This window comes from Phacochoerus africanus, chromosome 2, assembly GCF_016906955.1.
Source record: "Phacochoerus africanus isolate WHEZ1 chromosome 2, ROS_Pafr_v1, whole genome shotgun sequence".
NCBI lineage: Eukaryota > Metazoa > Chordata > Mammalia > Artiodactyla > Suidae > Phacochoerus > Phacochoerus africanus.
In genome coordinates, this window is record NC_062545.1 from 255,085,057 (window position 1) to 255,106,406 (window position 21,350).

Sequence of the window (21,350 nt, forward strand, 5' to 3'; positions counted from 1 at the left end):
TGTTGCTGCGTTGTAAGCATTCTTCATACATTTTGGATACTAGACCTTATAAGACATATATATGGCTTGCAAGTATATATATGTATTTTCCATTCTGTAGGTGGTCTTCATTTTCTTGAAGGAGTGGAGGGTTTTTTCATCTAACAGTCCCTACCAATGCACTTTCTAAAACACCTAATATTTATAGGTCTAAAAAACACTGGTTACTCATTCCTCCTACATAGGCCGAGGCCTTACCTTTTTTGCCCTGCTGTATCTCCAGTGACCAGCACGCAGTAGGTGCTAATATTTCTTGAGTAAGTAAATTCCTCCAGAGTTTCTAAGGACCTTATCATACATGACAAATTCAAATGCCTATGAGACTGGCAAGATACATAAATGAGCAAAATAGAGATATTTAGGGCTTGTAATAAAAGGGATAGTACATATCCTAGCTTCAGACTAGTTTCTTTAACCAGTCTTCATAAAACAACCTCGTCATCCTGCTCTACCTCTTCAAAAACAGAATTTCTTCATATCTCCCTAAAAATATTATGCCAGTCTTTAGCTCATTAGGGTTGCTGAGCTATGTCCAAGGATACCAAAAGCAATACTGGCTCCCAGAATTCACTTTATCCCAACGAGTTTGGGAATTTCCTCACCGAGATACTGGCTAAGAGTCTCAAAATCCAGGTTAACTCTGAGTTCTTCGGCACGATTAGTGTGTGTAGAGGTCTGATCCAGAAGCTGCCCTTCTCCAAGGGCTTTATCTATCTATCGGCCTACCGGCGTTAGTCCAAATTCGGTGGCAGAGTCGAAATGCGACGCTGGCCGGCTTCTGGGAGAAGGTGCCTATCTGCCGAGGAAAAGCAATTCCTAAGAGGTGCCTCTGAAGGCGCGCGTGCAGCCGGGCAGGCGCCCAGGTGCTATTGTGGAGAGAGAGCCAAAAATCCGCTGAGAAGCTGCACTTCAGCCCTCCAGGTCCCTGCTGCACGACTCAAAGGGTCATCCCGCCGGCAAAGGCACTCAGCACAGGGGCGAGAAACCGTTCACAGCCCTGGGTAGGGCGTACTGAGCGGCTGACGCACCACTACTCCAGACGCGGGGTAGGGACCGATTGTCCCCGTAGAGCCCCGCACGCGGGGTGGGGCGGAGTTGTCTCTCAGAGCGCTTGCGCACAGAGCTGGTTTCCAGGGGCCAGGTGGGGGGAGCTGGAAATTAGCGCCAAAGAGGACAACTGCGTGCGCAGGCGCACTCAGCCCCCTTCCGCTCTTTGGAGCACTCAATTCTCCCGCAGGCCTTGGGGCGGGGCCCTGGGGGGCGGGGATGGAGCGGGGCTAAATGCGGAGCAGAAAGTCAGCTTCTCTTTGCAGTATTCCTTCGTGTGGCGTTTGCTGCCACCGACTGTGGTCCGTGGAAGTCATGTTGCCCAACACCGGGTAAGAGGATGCGAGCGCCACGGGGAAGGGACCAGGCCGGGCGGAGTGCGGGGCTAGGTGGACCCGGAGTAGATGGCTTGGGTGGCCCGACCCCCGCGGTGGGAGGATTAAAGCAGCTGCCTGGCGCGGTCTGGAACGCTACCCCACGCTGGCCGCGGGATTCTTTGACTCTGCAGTAACTCATGAAAAGTAACGCAAAGTTGAGTACTTCGGGATGACAGCCATGTTAAAACCTCTTCCACAGGTAAAGAATTCTGAGCGAGGTACCCCGCCGCCCCAAGAGCGCGTCCCACCTTCGGCTTAGCAATAGCTGTCTTGCAATAGCGGCCTTGCTGCAGGCCTTTGAGTTGTAGGTGAAAGGTCACAGGGACGCCTAATGATTCTCCTCTTGTTCCGAACGCTCAGTTCTGGAAGAATAAAAGAATGAGATGTTTACAAAGTGACTTTACTAACAAATTAAACTAATCTTAAAGTATGGGTATCTTTCGAGAGAACTTTTTCTTTTGGCCAGGCCCAAGGCATGTGGAAGTTCCCAGGCCAGGGATGGTACCCAGGCCATGGCAGTGACAACCTGGATCTTAAACCCACTGCACCACCAGGAATCAATCTGTTCTTTTAAGACTTTTGTGTTTTTGCGACAAAGCTGTAAGCTGTTGTCATCTTAAATTGTTTTGTTTTTTAACTTGTAAATATTCTAGTATTTTTGTATGATTTTTTTTCCATTCAGATTTTTATTTTCCTGAAATGACGTACTGTTTTGCATAATATTTTGGCATAGGAAGTGAGTTAGAAAACTCACTGTTTATTCATTTTTTTATTCTGTTACTTTGGACTGTATTCATGTTACCAGTACCAAACTACATTAATTGCTCTAGTTTTATAAAATATTTTAGATCTTGGAAAATCCTGCCACATTTGGATTTTTTTTTTTCAGAATATTCCTGGTTATTCTTTGATGTTTATTTTTTAAATGAACTTTTAAATGAACTTTTTGTGATTGCTTTTCTGTCTTAAAAATAAAAGTTTCATCACATTTACCAGAATTTTGAGGTACCAGAGAATTTTGGAAAATTGTAGTGTAGGTTAAGTTTTAGTCATCCTCCAGTGGTACTGAGGAATTTGGGAAATTTTTTTCTTGAGATGGAGGGGTTTTAGTAGTTGAGACCCAGTCTTCAGGTTAAGAGGAAAGCTGCCTTTGCCTTTCTTTCTGCCAATGCCTGAGACTTTGAGCATGAACATGTTCTTTATCCTACTGGGAATCAGTCCAACTAGACCAAAGGCAAAGAGGCCTTTTTTTTTTTTTTTTTTCTTAAAAAAATATTTTTTTGAAGTATAGTTGATTTAAAATGTTGCGGCTCAGTGGGTAATGAACCCAAGTAGTATCCATAAGGACATGGGTTCAGTCCCTGGTTAAGGATCTGGTGTTGCTGTGAGATGTGGTGCAGGTGATGTGGTGATGTGGTGTAGGTTGCAGATCTGCTTGGATCCTGTTGTTGCTGTGGCTGTGGTGTAGGCCAGCAGCTATAGCTCCGATTATGGGAACCTCCATATGACACAGGTGCAGCCCTAAAAAGAGGGGGTGGGAGGGTGGGGGGGTTAATTTCTGCTGTACAGCAGAGATTGTTATACATATATATATATATATATATATTCAGTTATATATATATATTCAGTTTTATATATATATATTCAGTTTTATATATATATATACACACACATTCTTTTTCATATTCTTTTCTGTTATGGTTTATGACAGGATATTAAATGTAATTCCCTGTGCTATACAGTAGGACCTTATTGTTTAGCCTTCCTGTATGTAATAGTTTGCATCTGCTAGGGATAGGGCTTTTTAAAGCGATAATTGGGACATTTTGATCTAAATATTTACATTTAAAAGACCGCTTTAAGGGAGTTAGTTCCCTGGTGTTCTAGTGGTTAGGATTCAGCGCTTTCACCACTGTGGCCTGGGTTTAATACCTGGTCTGGGCACTAAGATGCCACATCAAGCCACTGCCCGCCCTGGCCAACATAAATAAATCAATCAATCACTTTAGCACTGTGTGTGCTACCTTTTTTTTTTTTTTGTCTTTTGTCTGTTGTTGTTGTTGCTATTTCTTGGGCCGCTCCCGCGGCATATGGAGATTCCCAGGCTAGGGGTCCAGTCGGAGCTGTAGCCACCGGCCTACGCCAGAGCCACAGCAACACTGGATCCGAGCCGCATCTGCAACCTACACCACAGCTCACGGCAATGCCGGATCGTCAACCCACTGAGCAAGGGCAGGGACTGAACCCACAACCTCATGGTTCCTAGTCGGATTCGTTAACCACTGCGCCACGACGGGAACTCTGTGTGCTACCTTTCATGTTGAAGGGAATGTTATACATACACAAGATGTGGTTTTTTTTTTTTTTTTCTTTCCTTTTTAGGGCTGTACTTGTGGCATATGGAATTTCCCAGGCTAGCTACAGCTGCTGGCCTTTGTCACAGCAACAATGGATCCAAGCCGAGTCTGCAACCTACACCATAGCTCATAGCGATGTCAGATCCCCGACCCACTGAGCAAGGCCAGGGATCAAACCTGAATCCTCATGGATACTAGTCAGATTCTTTCCACTGTGCCACAGTGGGAATTCCTGAGGTTTTTACTTTTAAACCAACTACTTGTTTTACAGCATGCCTCATCAGAGATGAGAGGAGAGAGATAAATTGGAATGCCAGCATAAACAAAGGAACTTAAACTATATGTCAAGTTTTTCACACAAACATACAGAGAAAAATAATTCAAATGACTTTTTTTGGCCTTGCCTGAGGCATGTGGAAGTTCCTGGGCCAGAAATTGAACTTGTGCCACAGCAGCGACCTGAGCTGTTGCAGTGACAACACCAGATCCTTAACTCACTGCACCGCAAGGGAACTCTGAGATTGGCTTCACGATAATCACTTTCAAAATTTTGGTAATTGTTGAATTGTTAAATAAACATGGGAACATTATAGTCTTTTCTCTATTTTTGAATATACTTGAAAATTCCATAATAAAAGATTTAAAATGGTCTTTAAGTATCTTCGCACTGCTGTTAGTTGCAAGGGAAAGAATAGTAATTTCATGGTGGAAAAATCTGATCACATTGTGATTGAATGGTCAGAATTAATATAACCTTTGATTACAGAGGGACATTGTGTGGTTCAAGGTATGAAATCAATAGAAAGATACCATGTTCATGGATTGGAGCACTCAGTGTCATGAAGATGTCAGCTCTTCCCACATTGAATTCTGGATTCAGTACAATTTCTATCAAAATCCCAATTGATTTTGCTTGTGCAATTAAATAAGCTGACTCTAAAGTATATGCGGAAAAGCACAGGCCCAAGTATAGCCAAGAAAGTTCTTATAATTAAGATAGTGCAATCCATTTAACTGAATGGAACAGAATAGAGATCCTAGAAACACATCTGTGTATTTAGGGAGACTCAGCCTATGATAAAGCTGGCATTCAAGATCTATAGGAGAAGTAGGCTTTTCAGACTAGAAAGTTCGTTATCCACATGGGTAGAAATGTAGTTGGATCCTGGAGTTCCTATCATGGTGCAGTGAAAGCAAATCTGACTAGGAACCATGAGGTTTTGGGTTTGATCCCTGGCCTCGCTCAGTGGGTTAAGGATCTGGCGTTGCTGTGAGCTGTGGTGGAGGTCACAGACGCGGCTTGAATCTGGTGTTGCTGTGGCTGTGGTGTAGGCTGGCAGCTGTAGCTCCGGTTGGACCCCTAGCTTGGGAACCTCCATGTGCCGCGAGTGTGGCCATAAAAAGGAAAAAAAAAAAAAAAAGAAGGAAAAGAAAAATATAGTTGGATCCCTAACTAAATTCATATAGAAAAGTTAATTCTAGGTAGATTAAAGACTAAAATTTAAAAGATAAACCATAAAATTTTTGAAAGACAATGCAGTTGTGGTGGTTATGGATGGATTTCTTTCCTTTCTTTTTTCTTTTTTTTTTTTTTTTGCTTTTTAGGGCTGCTCCTGCAGTATATCTGTTCCCAGGCTAGAGGTCCAGTTTGGAGCTGCAGCTGCCGGCTTATGCTACAGCCATAGCAATGTGGGATGCAAGCTGTGTCTGCGACCTACACCACAGCTCATGGCAACGCTGGATCCTTAACCCTCTGATCGAGGCCAGGGATTGAACCTGCATCCTCGTGGATACTAATTGGGTTTGTTCAACCCCCTGAACCACAAGGAGAACTCCCAGGGATAGATTTGTTAACCCCAAAAAGTTTGCCAAAAAAGAAAAGATTCATAATTGTGCTATGTGGAAATAATTTTTGCTCATCAAAATATACTATAATGATTGTGAAAAGGCAAGCCACAAATGAAAAGGTTTTAAATGCTTATGGACTTTAATGAGTCATTAGGAAAAAAGTTAACCATGTAGAAAGACTAGCAAAACAAATTAATAGGAATTACGTAGAAGACATAGTGATGATGAACATATGAAAATTTATTCACTCTTATTAGTAATCAGCAAAATGCAAATTACAGCCACACTGAGATACCACAGATTGACAAAAGTTTTGAACTTCTGACATCAAGTGTAGGGGAGGTGTGGAGCTGTGGAACTCATGTACTGCTGCTGGCGGGAATATTAACCACTTTGGAATGAGGTTTGGCATTATTTGGGGAAAGTTGAACTTCATCGTGTGTTTAGTTATCTACTTCTGTAACAAACCACTCCAAAACTTAATGGCTTTAAACGACAGTGATTTTATTATTATTATTATCATCATTATTGGCCATACTTGCAGCCTATGCAAGTTCCTGGGCCAGAGACTGAACCTGAGCCACATTAGTAAATGGAGCCACAGCAGTGACAATGCCAAGTCCTTCACCACTAGACCACCAAGGAACTCCACCAGTGATTCACACTTCTTTCGGTTGACTGGGCTCTTCTGCTCTTCATACTGTAAGTTGAAGTCCTTCATGTGGCTGCTTTGAGCTCTGTCGTTGGCTGGGGCTGAAATGTCCTAAATCAGACCTTTTACCCTCCAGGACCACTCTCCCATGGTCTCTCAACATTTGATAATCTGTCTCTCTTCTTTGTGACATAGCGTTTGGCTTCTAGGAGAAAGTGGAAGCTTCCAACCAGCCATTTTATAGTGTGGGCTCTGAAATGGCAGAATATCATTTTATCATATGCTAGTGCCCAAAAAAGTCATAAAGTTGTTAACAGAGATCAAGGGAAGGGGAATATATGTTCTTTCTTTTCTTTTTTTGTGGCCACACCTGCAGCATATGGAGGTTCTTGGGCCAGGGGATTGAATCTGCTACAACATCACTGGATCCTTTAACCTACTACTCCTGGCGGAGGATTGAACCTGGGCCTCTGCAGTGACCCCGAGCTACTGAAGTCAGATTCTTAACCCACTGTGCCACAGTGGGAATTTCTCATCTTCCTCCTTAAACAAGCTGTTCCTTTTTGCCTCTAGAAAGTAAATAAGAAAGTGAATTTCCTTCTCTGTCCTGTGATTTTATTTTTCGTGTTTTCTTCTCATCTAACAACTAAGTAGAAAGTTAAAAATTAAGGTGGGTGGATGTAAAAAAATGAAATGGACGCAGAGAACTTTCCTCAGGGCATTTGGATCACAGAGTCTTTTTTTTCCCCAGTTTTTGTGAATGTTTTCTTTTCTTTCTTTCTTTCTTTTTTTGGATCACAGAGTATTTTGACCAGAACCTCGGTTCTTTGCCAGCTTTCTAGGTTTGTTTAACAGCTCTACTGAGACGTAATTCACACACCATGCAATTTACCCATGTACAGTATACAGTTAAGTGGTTTTTAGTATATTCACGGAGTTATGCAACCATCACCACAATCAATTTTAAAATCTTGATATCTTCTAAAGACACCCCACACCTCTCAGCTATCAACCCCAAGTCCCCCACCTCCAGTCCTAGGCAACCAGTTATCCTTGTGTCCCTATAGTTGTGCCTATTCTGGATGTTTCATATAAATGGAATCATACAGTATGGGGTCCTTTGTGACTGACTTCTTTCACTTAGCATAATGTTTTCAAGGTTCATCCATGTAGCGCAGACCAGTACATCATTCCTTTTTACTGCCAAAAATGTCCTGATGGATGTGTATACCACATTGTTTTTATCCATTCATCAATTGATGCTCATTTATGTTGTTTCCTCTCTGGCTGTTATTAGCAATGATGAGCATCCATTATACAGTTATTGCTCTTAGATGATTCCTTTTAAGTGGTATGTATTTATTGCAGAAAATTTGAAAAATCCTGAGGAATATAAAGAAAATGATAAATTTGTCTTTTTTGTCTTTTTGTCTTTTTTTAGGGCCGCACCCGGGGCACATGGAGGTTCCCAGGTTAGGGGTCCAGTCGGAGCTGTAGCTGCTGGCCTACACCACAGCCACAGCAATGCAGGATCTAAGCCACGTCTGCAACCTACACCACAGCTCATGGCAACGCCGGATCCTTAACCCACTGAGCAAGGCCAGGGATCAAACCCGCAACCTTATGGTTCCTAGTTGGATTCATTTCCACTGTGCCATGATGAGAACTCCAAGTATGGTAAAAATTTACTCATAATCCCATCACTCAAAAATAAACTTTGTTACTACTTTCTATGGGAAAAGTACATGTTTATATAGTTCATTAATTCCTCATTTCACTTTAAGATTTACTTTGCATTTGAGCAGATGCCAAATCCATGTAAGACTGGCCACTGAAGTTGTAATAAGTAATTTTTTTTTTTTTGGTCTTTTTAGGGCTGCACCTGTGGCATATAGAGGTTCCCAGACTAGGGGTTGAATTGGAGCTGTAGCTGCTGGCCTATGCCGCAGCCATAGCAATGCAGGATCCGAGCCTTGTCTGCGACCTACACCATAGCTCTGGGCAACGCTGGCTCCTTAACCCACTGAGTGAGGTCAGGGATTGAAACCGCGTCCTCGTGGATGCTAGTCAGTTTTGTTAATTGCTGAGCCATGACGAGAACTCCATAATTTGTTTATCATTTTACAGTGGTAATGAAGTAGATTTATTAGCTATCTGATGGGGAGGGAGGAGGATTTAGAGAAAGCTTGACAGAGGAGGAAACATTTTGTGACCACGTGTGTGATTTCCTGGTACTAGTAAGTAAATAAAAACTTGGAGGTCATTGAAGTTTCTTTTACTTTTTGGCCATGGCATGCATCAGTGGGACCTTGTGGGATCTCAGTTCCCAGACCAGGGCTGCAGTGGGTGAAAGCATTGAATCCTAACCACTAGACCACCAGGGAACTCTAATACGTGGAGGTTTCTAATAAGATCACTTTTGTTCTGTTGTAGGAGGCTAGCAGGATGTACAGTTTTCATCACCGGTGCAAGCCGTGGCATTGGCAAAGCCATTGCTTTGAAAGCAGCAAAGGATGGAGCAAACGTTGTCATTGCTGCGAAGACCACCCAGACACACCCTAAACTTCAAGGCACAATCTATACTGCTGCTGAAGAAAGTGAGCTTCAATGCATAGAGAATTTGTTGGAGTATTTATTTGTGTTCCTTCTTTTCTCCCCTTCCTTCCTTCTTTCCTTCTTTCTTTCTTTCCCACTGCTGCATATGGAGTTCCTGGGCCAGGGATCAGATCTGATCCACAGTTGGAACCTAGGAAGCTGTGGCAACCCCTGATTCTTTAACCCACTGTGCTGGGCTGGAGATGGAACCTGCATCCTGGCACTGCAGAGATAACGCTGATCCCATTGTGCCACAGTGGGAATTCCATGCTAGAAAGTTTAATTATATCTGTTTGAAGTGTCCCCCCCCAAATAATTTTATGTGGTTAAAGAAGTATTTTGGCATCTTTTCTCTCCAGTACTTTTAAGTGATGGGAGAGACTCCCATTAAAAGTCATGTCTAGGGAGTTCCCATCGTGGCACAGTGGAAAGGAATCTGGCTAGGAACCACGAGGTTGCGGGTTTGATCCCTGGCCTCACTCAGTGGGTTAAGGATCTGGTGTTGCTGTGAGCTGTGGTGTAAGTCGCAGATGTAGCTTGGATCCCGAGTTGCTGTGCCTCTAGCGTAGGCCGGTGCTATAGCTCCAGTTTGACCCCTAGCCTGGGAATCTCCATATGCCGTGAGTGTGGCCCTAAAAAACAAAAAACAAAAAAGAAAAAATTCACGTCTAGTGGTTCCTCTATGGCTCAGCAGATTAAGAATCCCATATTGTTACCACTACAACTCAGATCTCTGCTGTGGCTTGGGTTTGATCCCTGGTCCAGGAATTTTCACATGCCATGGGCATGGCCAAAAAAAAAAAAATCATATTTCATGAGGGCAGTGGTTCTTGGATGAGAGCAGAGACCTGAGTGGAAGTAGAGAGGAAAGGATTTGAGAGGTAGCTGGTGTGAACACTTTGAAAAAGCTCTCCACGTTACTTGTTCTCTGCACAATTTGCAAGTCATTAATTTTAATACTTTTAGTCCACAAATAGCTATTGAGTGCTTATATTCAAGGTATGGTGCCAGGAGTGAGGGCTTAAAAAGTCAACCTCAGTTGACATAGCTCGTTTTTTTTAGTTATGTTAATAGCATTGTGTTTATGCTAGGGGAATAACATGAAGTAGTTCTGAGTGAAATGATGCCTAGGATTTGTTTTTAAATACACCAGCAAAAAGCAAAATGAGATTGGGGGTAGATAAATTAAACAAATTAATTAACTGCAAAACATTATTAATCATTGAAGATGGGTGATGGACTCATGGTAGTTCATTATTCTTTTTATTTTTGGAAACTTTTCATACTAAAGGTCTTTTAAATGATGTTCCTTTTTTTTAAACTTTTAACAGTATTTAAAAAAATAACCTTACATTTTTTTTTTGTTTTTTAGTAGAGTTGGCCTCTCTCTAGCCTGCAGGTGGATATGGATAAGTCATTCTGTCTACTGTAGGACAGAATCACTAATAGTTACAAGACAGTTTTTATATTGATTTTTCAAAAATAGAGTACTTTTTTCTTTTGACTCTTAGATCAGTGGTTTGATACGGATGAAAGGTTTAATATTTGGATGCTTTAATGCTTCTTTGTTTATCTTTTGTAGTCCAGGCAGCTGGAGGAAAGGCCTTGCCGTGCGTTGTTGATGTGAGAGATGAACAGCAGATCAGCGATGCAGTGGAGAAAGCAGTCGAGAAATTTGGAGGTAGTGCCTTCATTCTGAAATAATTATTGAAAGTTGGTAAATTCTAGGTGTAACTATTACTTTCTGAGTCTTCGGAGTATAACCAGAAATGAGTATTTGTTAATACAGAAGCATTGCTTAAAACCATCTGATGACTAATTGAAAAATTATTAAAAATTATTTTTCAAAGTTCCTGTCGTGTGTCAGTGGTAATGAGCCTGACTAGTATCCGCAAGACGGAGGTTTGATCCCTGGCCTCGGTCAGTGGGTTAAGGATCTGGCGTTGCTGTGAGCTGTGGTGGTGTCGTAGATGTGGCTTGGATCCCACATTGCTCTGGCTGTGGTGTAGGCCTGTAGCTACCGCTCCTATTCGACCCCTAGCCTGGGAACTTCCATATGCTGCAGATGCGGCCCTAAAAAGAAGAAAAATTATTTTCTATGACACAACAAATTTATGATCCAAAATAAAGTTAGGACCTTGAAGATAGCAAAAATCTAAGTAGTTCCCTGGATCCCATCCACTTGTCTCTCCCCAATTTATGTAACCATCATTTGAAGACATTTTTTTTTTGTCTTTTTTCTTTGTTGTTGTTGTTGCCATTTCTTGGGCCGCTCCTATGGCATATGGAGGTTCCCAGGCTAGGGGTTGAATCGGAGCTGTAGCCACCGGCCTACACCAGAGCCACAGCAGCGCAGGATCCGAGCCGCGTCTGCAACCTACACCACAGCTCACGGCAACGCCGGATCGTTAACCCACTGAGCAAGGCCAGGGACCGAACCCGCAACCTCATGGTTCCTAGTCGGATTCGTTAACCACTGCGCCACGACGGGAACTCCTGATGACATTTTAACATTTACTATTTTTTTTTTTGTCTTTTTAGGGCCACACCCACAGCATGTGTTGCTAGTCAGGTTCATTAACCACCGAGCCACGATGGGAACTCCAACTTTTTTTTTTTTTTGGTCTTTTTGCCTTTTCTAGGGCCGCTCCTGCGGCATATGGAGGTTCCCAGGCTAGGGGTTGAATAGGAGCTGTAGCCGCCTACCTACGCCAGAGCCACAGCATCGCGGGATCCCAGCCGCATCTGTAACCTACACCACTGCTCATAGCAATGCCGGATCCTTAACCCACTGAGCAAGGCCAGGGATTGAACCTGAAACCTCATGATTCCGTAACTACTGTGTCATGACGAGAACTCCAGGGAACTCCAACTTTTTAATATTTATTGAATAAAGTGAGGATAACCTATGCCAGTAGTTTGGCATTCAAGGTATTTTGCATTCTTAACAAACTTGTTTTGGTTCCATCTTTCTTCTTTACCCTTATGTAAACTTACTTCAGCCAAAATAGTTTAGGTTCATTTCCTTATCTTGAATTTGTTTGCCTCTTAATTTTTTTCTCCTCCCATTCCTAAGGCTCTTCCAGTGCCCACTACTGAAGTGCTCTCTTCTTTGTGTTTTGAAATCCCACTTTTTCTGCTTAAATCTCATCTCCTTCAGGAAGGCAGTTTTCTGACTATGCCAGCCAATCAAAAGTGTACATTTTTCCTTCTCTGAATTCCTAAAATATACCTTTGATGCTCATCTAGTACAAATTTAGATCTTAGCATTTCTTTTTTTCTCCCTAGTTAGTTCTTAAGTTCCTGGAAGGCAGGTATTGGGAGTTGAACTAAGACTTGGATGGTATTTACAGCAAGATACTTAGCCATGTCCAAATCCTGTCCAAATCATTACCATCTCTCCCTATCATATTCCAAAGACTGTACATGCTTGCAGAGGACATGGCCGATGGGAACTAAGGTAATGCTTTATTGTTAGTAAGGCTTGTGCAGAGTGCTTTGTTTTTCTGGACTGGAGCACAAAGCTTTGGCTCAAATGGGGCCTTTTTTTTTTTTTTTTGGCTGCACCTGAGGCATATGGAAGTTTCTAGACCAGGTTTTGGATCTGAGCCACAGCTTCGACCTATGTTGAAACTGCAGCATTGCTGGATCCTTAACCCACTCTAATCTAATGCCAGAACCTTCACCCGCTGTGTCACAGCTGGCACTCTGGGGGCTCTTCCTTTAAATCCAAAGTCTTATCCCTGGCTGGCAACCTTTCCCAAAGTAATGTGAATGCCCATGAGAGGAGAGAGAATGCAAAATTACTGAGTGTTTTTTACCGATAGGGCTGTAAATACGTAATTGATCTTTCTTTCTTTTTTGCCAAGCCACAGCAGTGACCTGAGCCACAGCAGTGATAATGCTAGATCCTTAACCCACTGAGCTACCAGGGACTCCATAGGGCTGCAAATATGGAAGAGGAGGGAGAGGAAGCCACATTCATGTGCAGAACCTTTTGTCTAAAATGCCCTCACCTACTTATAAAAGTGGTTATAAGGATTTGACCTAGATAATTAATTTTTTATGGCCACACCGGTGGCATATGAAAGTTCCTAGGTTAGGGGTTGAATCATAGCTGCAGCTGCTCACCTATGCCACAGCCACAGTAACAACAGATCTGAATCCCATATGTGACCGATGCTGCAGCTTGTGGCAGTGGTGGATCCGTAACTCACTGAGCAGGGCCAGCGATTAAATCTTCACACCTCTGCAGTGACCAGAGCTGCTTCGGTTGGAGGGAGGTTCCCAGGCTAGGGGTCTAATTGGACCTGTAGCCGCCGGCCTATACCCAGCCATAGCAATTTGGGATCCAAGCCACGTCTTCGACCTACACCATAGCTCACCACAATGCTGGATCCTTAATCCATCGAGTGAGGCCAGGGATGGAACCCGCAACTTCATGGTTCCTAGTCTGATTCGTTAACCACTGAGCCACGACGGGAACGCCCAAGGTTGGATTCTTTTTGTTGTTGTTGTTGTTATTGTTGTTGTTGTTGTTGCTATTTCTTGGGCCGCTCCCGCGGCATGTGGAGGTTCCCAGGCTAGGGGTCGAATCGGAGCTGTAGCCACCGGCCTTCGCCAGAGCCACAGCAACGCGGGATCCGAGCCGCGTCTGCAACCTACACCACAGCTCACGGAAACGCCGGATCGTTAACCCACTGAGCAAGGGCAGGGACCGAACCCGCAACTTCATGGTTCCTAGTCAGATTCGTTACCAAGGTTGAATTCTTAACCTGCTGTGCCACATCAGGAACTCCTCCCAATATATTTTGCTAACTATTGTATTTTTTTTTTTTTTCTTTTTAGGGCTGCACCTTCGGCATATGGAAGTTCCCAGGCTAAGGATCCTATTGGAGCTGCAACTGCCAGTGTACACCACAGCCACAGCAACATCAGATCCGAGCCGCATCTTCAACTTACACCACAGCTCATGGCAACACCAGATCCTTAACCTGCTGAGCAAGGCCAGGGATCAAACCTGCAACCTCATGGTTCCTAGTCGGATTTGTTTCTGCTGCGCCACGACGGGACCACCAGGCTGCTCTTTTTTCCCTCTCGAGATACCGAGAATTTATTTTCTGTTTGGTTTTTGTTCCATACTCTGGTTGCAACTATTACGGTCTAATTTGGAATTTTGTAGTCCTTTGAATTCTGCATTTAGGGAATACTTTACCACTGTAGATACTTCTTTCTGCTGGGGAATTATCCTTAAAGAAGTCCAGAGCAGTGGATGATTCTTCCAAACCTGTGCCCTCGGGGGCCTCTGCCGCACAGCACTCCCTATTACCTCGCCTTCCCTCATCTTCAGAGTTATTCAGGCCTTGGGTAAATTATGCTATGTCATAAACATAGAAACAGGCTTTCCTGTCACTTTTTTTTCTGCAGCAGGCATGCATACATATATGCTTTTTGCATGTCATTTCCCACCATTGTCCTTGTTCCATTTTACTTTGCCCCACCTGAGTTTAGAAATTTTATTTTATTTATTTATTTATTTATTTATTTTGTCTTTTTGCCATTTCTTGGGCCACTCCCGTGGCATATGGAGGTTCCCAGGCTAGGGGTCTAATCGGAGCTGTAGCCACTGGCCTACGCCAGAGCCACAGCAACTCGGGATCCGAGCCGCCGTCTGCAACCCACACCACAGCCCACGGCAAAGCCGGATCCTTAACCCACTGAGCAAGGCCAGGGATTGAACTCGCAACCTCATGGTTCCTAGTTGGATTCGTTAACCACTGTGCCACGATGGGAACTCCTAGAAATTTTAAAACTTACCTCTTAATTGGACCCATTTTTTTTCTTTTTTTTTTTTTGTCTTTTTGCTATTTCTTGGGCCGCTCCCGCGGCACATGGAAGTTTCCAGGCTAGGGGTCTAATTGGAGCTGTAGCCACAGGCCTACGCCAGAACCACAGCAACTCGGGATCCGAGCCGTGTCTGCAACCTACACCACAGCTCACGGCAACGCCGGATCGTTAACCCACTGAGCAAGGGCAGGGACCGAACCCGCAACCTCATGGTTCCTAGTCGGATTCGCCAACCACTGCGCCACAACGGGAACTCCCTGGACCCATTTTTTTCTTTATCATTGGCAAGCCAACTACAGTTTGCTGACTCCTTATCTGGTTTCTTTTGCTTTGGGGCCCAAATGTTTGCTAACATACTTGTCACTTATTTTCACATAGTGAGAGAGATGAAGTCACTAAAGGTTGAATTTGCCCAGGGAATCTCTTGATCGGATGACCCCTCACTAGCTTCATCTCCCTATGCAGGTGGCATACACATCAGATCAGCATCCCACCCAGACCCACGCTCAATTTGCTTTGCTCCCACCTGCCTTGTCGTTTAGTGACTGTTATCTTCCTTGTCTCTTAGGCTCTAGCCAGGGGCCTTATCTAAAGAGACCACTCGGTGATTATCTCTTAGTGATGCGGTTGAGCAACATCAGGCTTTGTGAACTGAGAAGCATGTCCTGGACTCAAAAATTCTTCTCACCAGTCTTTTCCACTCGTGGAGGCAACCATTATTATGTTCATTCTGGAAAGGTGGTAGTCACAGAACCTAAAACTTGACTGACTTGCGTTTGAGTTTTTTTTAATAACGAAGCTGTAAAATGTAGTGTAGTTGAATCCAAAGTTAATCTAAGGACATGTTTTTAAGAAAAGCTAGTAGCACGAACTCTATACTAAAGAGTCTGGAAATTGAGAAGTGAAGATATGGTCAAAGTTTTGTAGTGTTACTATATATGAAGAAAGGGAGCTTATAAATAAAATGCGAGTATATGTATAATTGGGTCACTTTGCAGCGAAAATTGATAGAACATTTTAAATCAACTATAATAAAATTTAAAAAAAATGTGAGTATAGTGACCTTATTTAAACCATCATCCGTATATGGTGAGAGAAGGGCAAAGCAAAGTTAAAGGAATAATAAAAGATGTTTCTGGCAACAGTCTAACTCCAGCAGTAGAAATTGTCATATTTCTATTTGATGGGATATTAAATGCTCTTTAGAAAGAATTGAGAAGACCATGTAGAAATGCAGAGATGTGTTTGAGATGCTTTTGTATTTTACCACTTTTTTTTCTACTTTTTTTTAGGGCTGTGCTCACGGCATATAGAAGTTCCCAGGCTAGAGGCCAAATCTGAGTTATAGCTGCCGGCCTACCCTATAGCCACAGCAACGCAGGATCCAAGCCGTGCCTGTGAGCTCTACCATGACTCACAGAAATGCCGGATCCTTACCCCACTGAGCAAGGCCACGGGTCGAACCCGCATCCTCATGGATACTGGTTGGATTTGTTTCTGCTGTGCCACATGGGAACTCCCTTTACCGTTTTCTTTTTTTGTTGTTGTTGTTGTTTTTTGTTGCCATTTCTAGGGCCGCTCCCGCGGCATATGGAGGTTCCCAGGCCAGGGGTCGAATCAGAGCTGCAGTCTCCAGCCCACGCCAGAGCCACAGCAACGCGGGATCCGAGCCGCGTCTGCAACCCACTGAGCAAGGGCAGGGACGGAACCCGCAACCTCATGGTTCCTAGTAGGATTCGTTAACCACTGCGCCACGACGGGAACTCCCCGTTTTCTTTTAACATTATTTAGCCAAACTATAACTCTTCTAACACTCTTTAACCAAACTTATAGCTATAAATAAAATGTTATGTATGGATTGGATAGAAGATTCAGAAATAATCATTATTCTGGATTTATTTTAAGTTCCCAAAACAAACTTGAGCCACTTTGATGATGTGCCTGGAATTGATACTTCGGTCATTTCTCTTTTCCCAGTTCCCAGGAACAGAAAGGAGCTCTTTCATTTAAGTAAGGGCCTTCAAGGGGCAGGAGACTGATGTGCTTGGAAGGAAGGCAGGCCTCGGAAAGATGATAGGAGGGAAAACTTTAAGGAAATTGATCTAAGGTTCTTGGAGATTAGGAGGGAAGACCAAGAAGTCAGAGAATAGACAAGGATGGAAGCTCCAGACCACTAAGGACTCAGCTTGTAGTTTTATGTGGAACCCTGGTGTCTGGCTACCTCCATTGTGCCAGTGAAAATCATTTGGGTACAGATTTCACATACCCACTCATGCTTACATTGGTGTCTGGTCAGTCATATTATCTAAAAGAAGTATTTGTGAACTTAGGATTCAATTCTATGAAGTAAATTTCTGTTTTTTTTTTTTTTTGTTAAAAGTCTAAATCATATTAATAAGTTGATTATTTGAAAACAGGAATCGATATTTTGGTGAATAACGCCAGTGCTATTAGCTTGACCAACACATTGGAAACACCTACAAAGAGAGTGGATTTGATGATGAATGTCAACACCAGAGGCACCTATCTTACGTAAGTTAAAGAATTGTGGGAGAGAGCGTTGCAGTGTTTTGATAGAGTACTAGTTGTGAACAGATTTGAATAGGTTAACACTACAGTTTAAAATCTAGTCAGTCCTTATAAAGGCCTAAAAGTGCTCTAAGTCAGCTCTAAGTCAGTAGATAGTATTGTAAATAGGTTTTTTGGTTTTTTTTTTTTTGTCTTTTGTCTCACCCTCAGCATATGGAGGTTCCTAGGCTAGGGGTTGAATCGGAGCTGTAGCCGTCAGTCTACACCACAGCCATAGCAATGCGGGATTCAAGCTTCGTCTGTGACCTACACTACAGCTCACGGCAACGCCGGATCCTTAACCCACTGAGTGAGGCCAGGGATCGAACCTGCATCCTCATGGATACTAGTCACATTTGTTATCTGCTAAGCCATGACGGGAACTCCTATTTCAAATGGTTCCATTCAGAGCACTTTTTCTCTGTGAATCTAATAAAGACTAAAGGATAGTTCAAGCATTTTCGAACATTTGCATGAGTAAACATAGACATGCATACCAACCAAGTCTTTTGGCAAACCTGCAAAAGTCTTTCCTTCCTCTGAAAAACACTTGGGTTTTAGTTATATAAATAACAAGAAGCTCATTACGAATCCCATTTTAATGTAACTGACAAAAGGCTAATGCGGTCTTGGGCAATATCAGGAAATACCAAATATAGAATGAAAGCATATGCATCCTGATGTGTTCTGGATTGGTCAGACCTACTCTTTATTTGTCCACTTGTTTATCTATTTATTTACCTTCAGGTTCTATTATTTTCCATGTAGATAGAAGGACAGATCAGCGTAAAACTTTCTTACCTGCCTTAATGTACTTATGTGTATCTGCCTTATGTATTTGCATAGAACAGGTAAGGTTAGGACCTTGGCCTTTGGAGTCAGACTTTGTGGGGTAAGGTTCAAATCTTATCCCCCCACCCTCATGGCTCACTATCCTCATGACCCTGTACAAGTAACTTAACCTCTTGCAGAGTCTGTTTCCCAATTTTTTTTTTGTCTTTTTAGGGCTGCACCCGTGGCATATGGAAGTTCGTTCGCAGGCTAGGGGTCGAATATGAGCTGAAGCTGCCGGCCAACCCCACAGCCACAGCCGTGCCAGATCCGAGCTGATCTGCAACCTGTACTGCAGCTCACGGCAATGCCAGATCCTTAACCCACTGATCAAGGCCAGGGATCAAACCCTCGTCCTCATGGATAGTAGTTGGGTTTGTTACTGCTGAGCCACAATAGGAACTCCCTGTTTCCTCATTTGTAAAATGGGAATAATAGAAAAATATGTCATAGGGTTGGTCCTAAGGGTTATATGTAAAATCTTTCATTAATTCTGAACTTTGCCTTTAAACATGTTTTGTTGGATCTGTAAAATTTGGCCGTGACAGTGTTAAAAAGTTTGTTTTTATTGGTTACCTACAATCAGAATTTCATTAGTTGCTTACTTTAAAAAAAATCAGGAGATTTACACAGAAACCTAGATTTCTGGTCTGTCTTTCTCTTTCCTTCCTTCCTTCCTTCCTTCCTTCCTTCCTTCCTTCCTTCTTTTTCTTTTTGGCCCTCCCTGTGGCATATGGAGTTCCTGGGCCAGAAATCAAATCCAAGCTGTAGTTTCGACCTATGCCCCAGCTGTGGCAATGCCAGAGCCTTTAACCCACTATGCCACGCCAGGGATCGAATCTGCATCCTGGTGCTATGGAGATGCCAACAATCCCATTAAACCACAGGGGGACCTCCATATTTCTGGCTTTTCTTTAAATATTGGGAACATTGGAAGTTCCCGTTGTGGCTTAAGAATCCAGCTAGTATCCATGAGCATGTGGGTTCAATCCCTGGCCTCAGTGGGTTAAGGATCTGGCATTGCCATGAGCTGTGGTATAGGTTGCAGATGTGGCTTGTATCTGGTGTGGCTGTGGCTGTGGCGTAAGTTGGTAGCTGCAGCTTGGATTCTACCCCTAGTCTGGGAACTTCCATATGCAGCAGATGCAGCCTGAAAAAGAAAAAAAAAAAGGAAACATTGGCCACATAGAGACAGCATTCTTTTTTTTTTTTTTAGGGCTGTGCCTGCAGCGTATGGAAGTTCCCAGGCTAGGGGTCCAGTTGGAGCTGTTGTTGCCAGCCTACACCACAGCGACAGCAATGTGGAATCCTAGCCGCGTCTGTGACCTACACCACAGCTCATGGCAACGCCGGATCCTTAACCCACTGAGTGAGACCAGGAATCGAACCCACATCCTTGTGGATACTAGTTGGGTTTATTAACCTCTGAACCATGATGGGAGCTCTGAGACAGCATTCCTATATGGCAACAGTTAGTTACTATAGCCCGGTGGCAGGGTATCAGCTACCTCATTAGATGGGACATGAGCTCCATTGTCTTCTGGGTGCTGAGGGCAGGCTAACAAGTTGCCATTTATCAGAGTTCTTTCGTGGTGCAGCTAGTTAAGGATCAGTGTTGTTACTGCAGCAGCCTGGGTCACTGCTGTGCAGTGGGTTCAGTCCCTAGCCTGGGAACTTCCACATGCCACAGACACGACCAAAAAAAAAAGATGAAAGTGTAATATTTCTCATACCCGTGTCTCTATCTAAAGTGGAAAAATGAGACATATGCCAACAGGGCCATATGTTCGGGTAAAATGGTTGAGCACTTATTTCTTTGTAGATGTGGGGCATAGTTCTCTAAATTCAGTGTGTAAAGCGTATTTCCATTGAATGGGAACTGTAGAGAATCAAACCATAGTAAGATCTGTGGCAAGCATATTGACAAGATTGTGGCTAGAAGCTTAAAGAACTACAAAAAGGACTAACATTTCAGTAAAGTTTGTGCTTTTTTCAAATAAAATTAACAATACTGCTGTGTGATACAGTTATGTGTTACATGAAGAAATTATCTCTGCATCAAAATCTTTTACAGCTGATAACTTTGTGAAAGAATTTTGAATGTTAACACTCATTAAAAGGTGTTTAGGGGAGTTCCTGTTGTGGCACAGCAGAAATGAATCTGACTGGGAACCATGAGGTTGCGGGTTCGATCCCTGGCTTCACTCAGTGGGCTAAGGATCCGGCGTTTCCGTGAGCTGTGGTGTAGGTCGCAGACATGGCTTGGATCTGGCATTGCTGTGGCTCTGGCACCGGCTGGCAGCAACTGCTCCAATTCGACCCCTAGCCTGGGAACCTCCATTTGCCTTGGGTGCGGCCCTAAAAGACAAAAGGCAAAAAACCCCAAACAAACAAGTGTTTAAAAATATAAACCTAACCAGGGATAGTATTGCTTATCAGGTTGAATTAAAACTTAGAAGGTCTTGATGTCTGAAAACATTTATTTGTGGCAGTGTCTATTGTTGATGACAAAGTCACAGATATAAATATTCTACCCACCTAGTTATATTTATTTATGATGTCAGGAGAATTTTGACTTATTAAAGTTTTTTAGATGGGATACTTATGACATGAACATCAGGAAATGATTTGTTAAGTACTGAGAAATGTCTTAGAAAGTTTAATGTGAATTTGTCTAATGTAGTGATCAGAGCTCTAGACAGTGTTGCTGTGATGGACAGTGTTAACTTTAAACTTATTACAATCTGGAGTTCCTCCTGTGGCACAACAGAGTTGGCAGTGTTTGATCCCTGGCCTGGCACAGAGGGTTTAAGGATCCAGCGTTGCCACAGCTGCTGCATGGGTTGCAGCTGTGGCTCAGATCTGATCCCTGGCCAGGGACTTCCATAGGCTGTGGGGTGCCAAAAGACAAAAACAAAAACAGACTTATTAAAGCATAAACTAATGTAGAAGTGCAGAAATTAAGCTTGTTCATTGTATTGTTCACTTAGAATTGCTCTTGTTAAAAACGTGTTATGAATTCTAAGAACTAAATACACCTCCATGGTTTGAACCACAGACAGTTCAGTGCTTTTACTCATGTTGAGTACAGACGTGGTGATTCTTTGACAAGGCTGTGTAGTCAGTGTATTGTTGAACAAATTTTGTTTTTCATTAGAAAGAAATCAGTTCTTTTTTGCCACCTGAGGG

At 43.1% G+C, this 21,350-nt stretch overlaps 1 protein-coding gene across 1 annotated transcript in view; it reads left to right on the forward strand.

Moving 5' to 3' along the window:
- The first annotated feature begins 1,265 nt into the window (after positions 1-1,265).
- HSDL2 (hydroxysteroid dehydrogenase like 2) overlaps positions 1,266-21,350 on the forward strand; it is a 65,271-nt gene continuing 45,186 nt past the window's right edge. The window contains exons 1-4 of the mRNA XM_047768166.1: positions 1,266-1,418; positions 8,754-8,917; positions 10,498-10,596; positions 17,180-17,294. Coding sequence (XP_047624122.1) covers positions 1,321-1,418; positions 8,754-8,917; positions 10,498-10,596; positions 17,180-17,294 — 476 coding nt within the window. The 5' untranslated portion in view covers positions 1,266-1,320. The remainder of the gene's footprint in view (positions 1,419-8,753; positions 8,918-10,497; positions 10,597-17,179; positions 17,295-21,350) is intronic.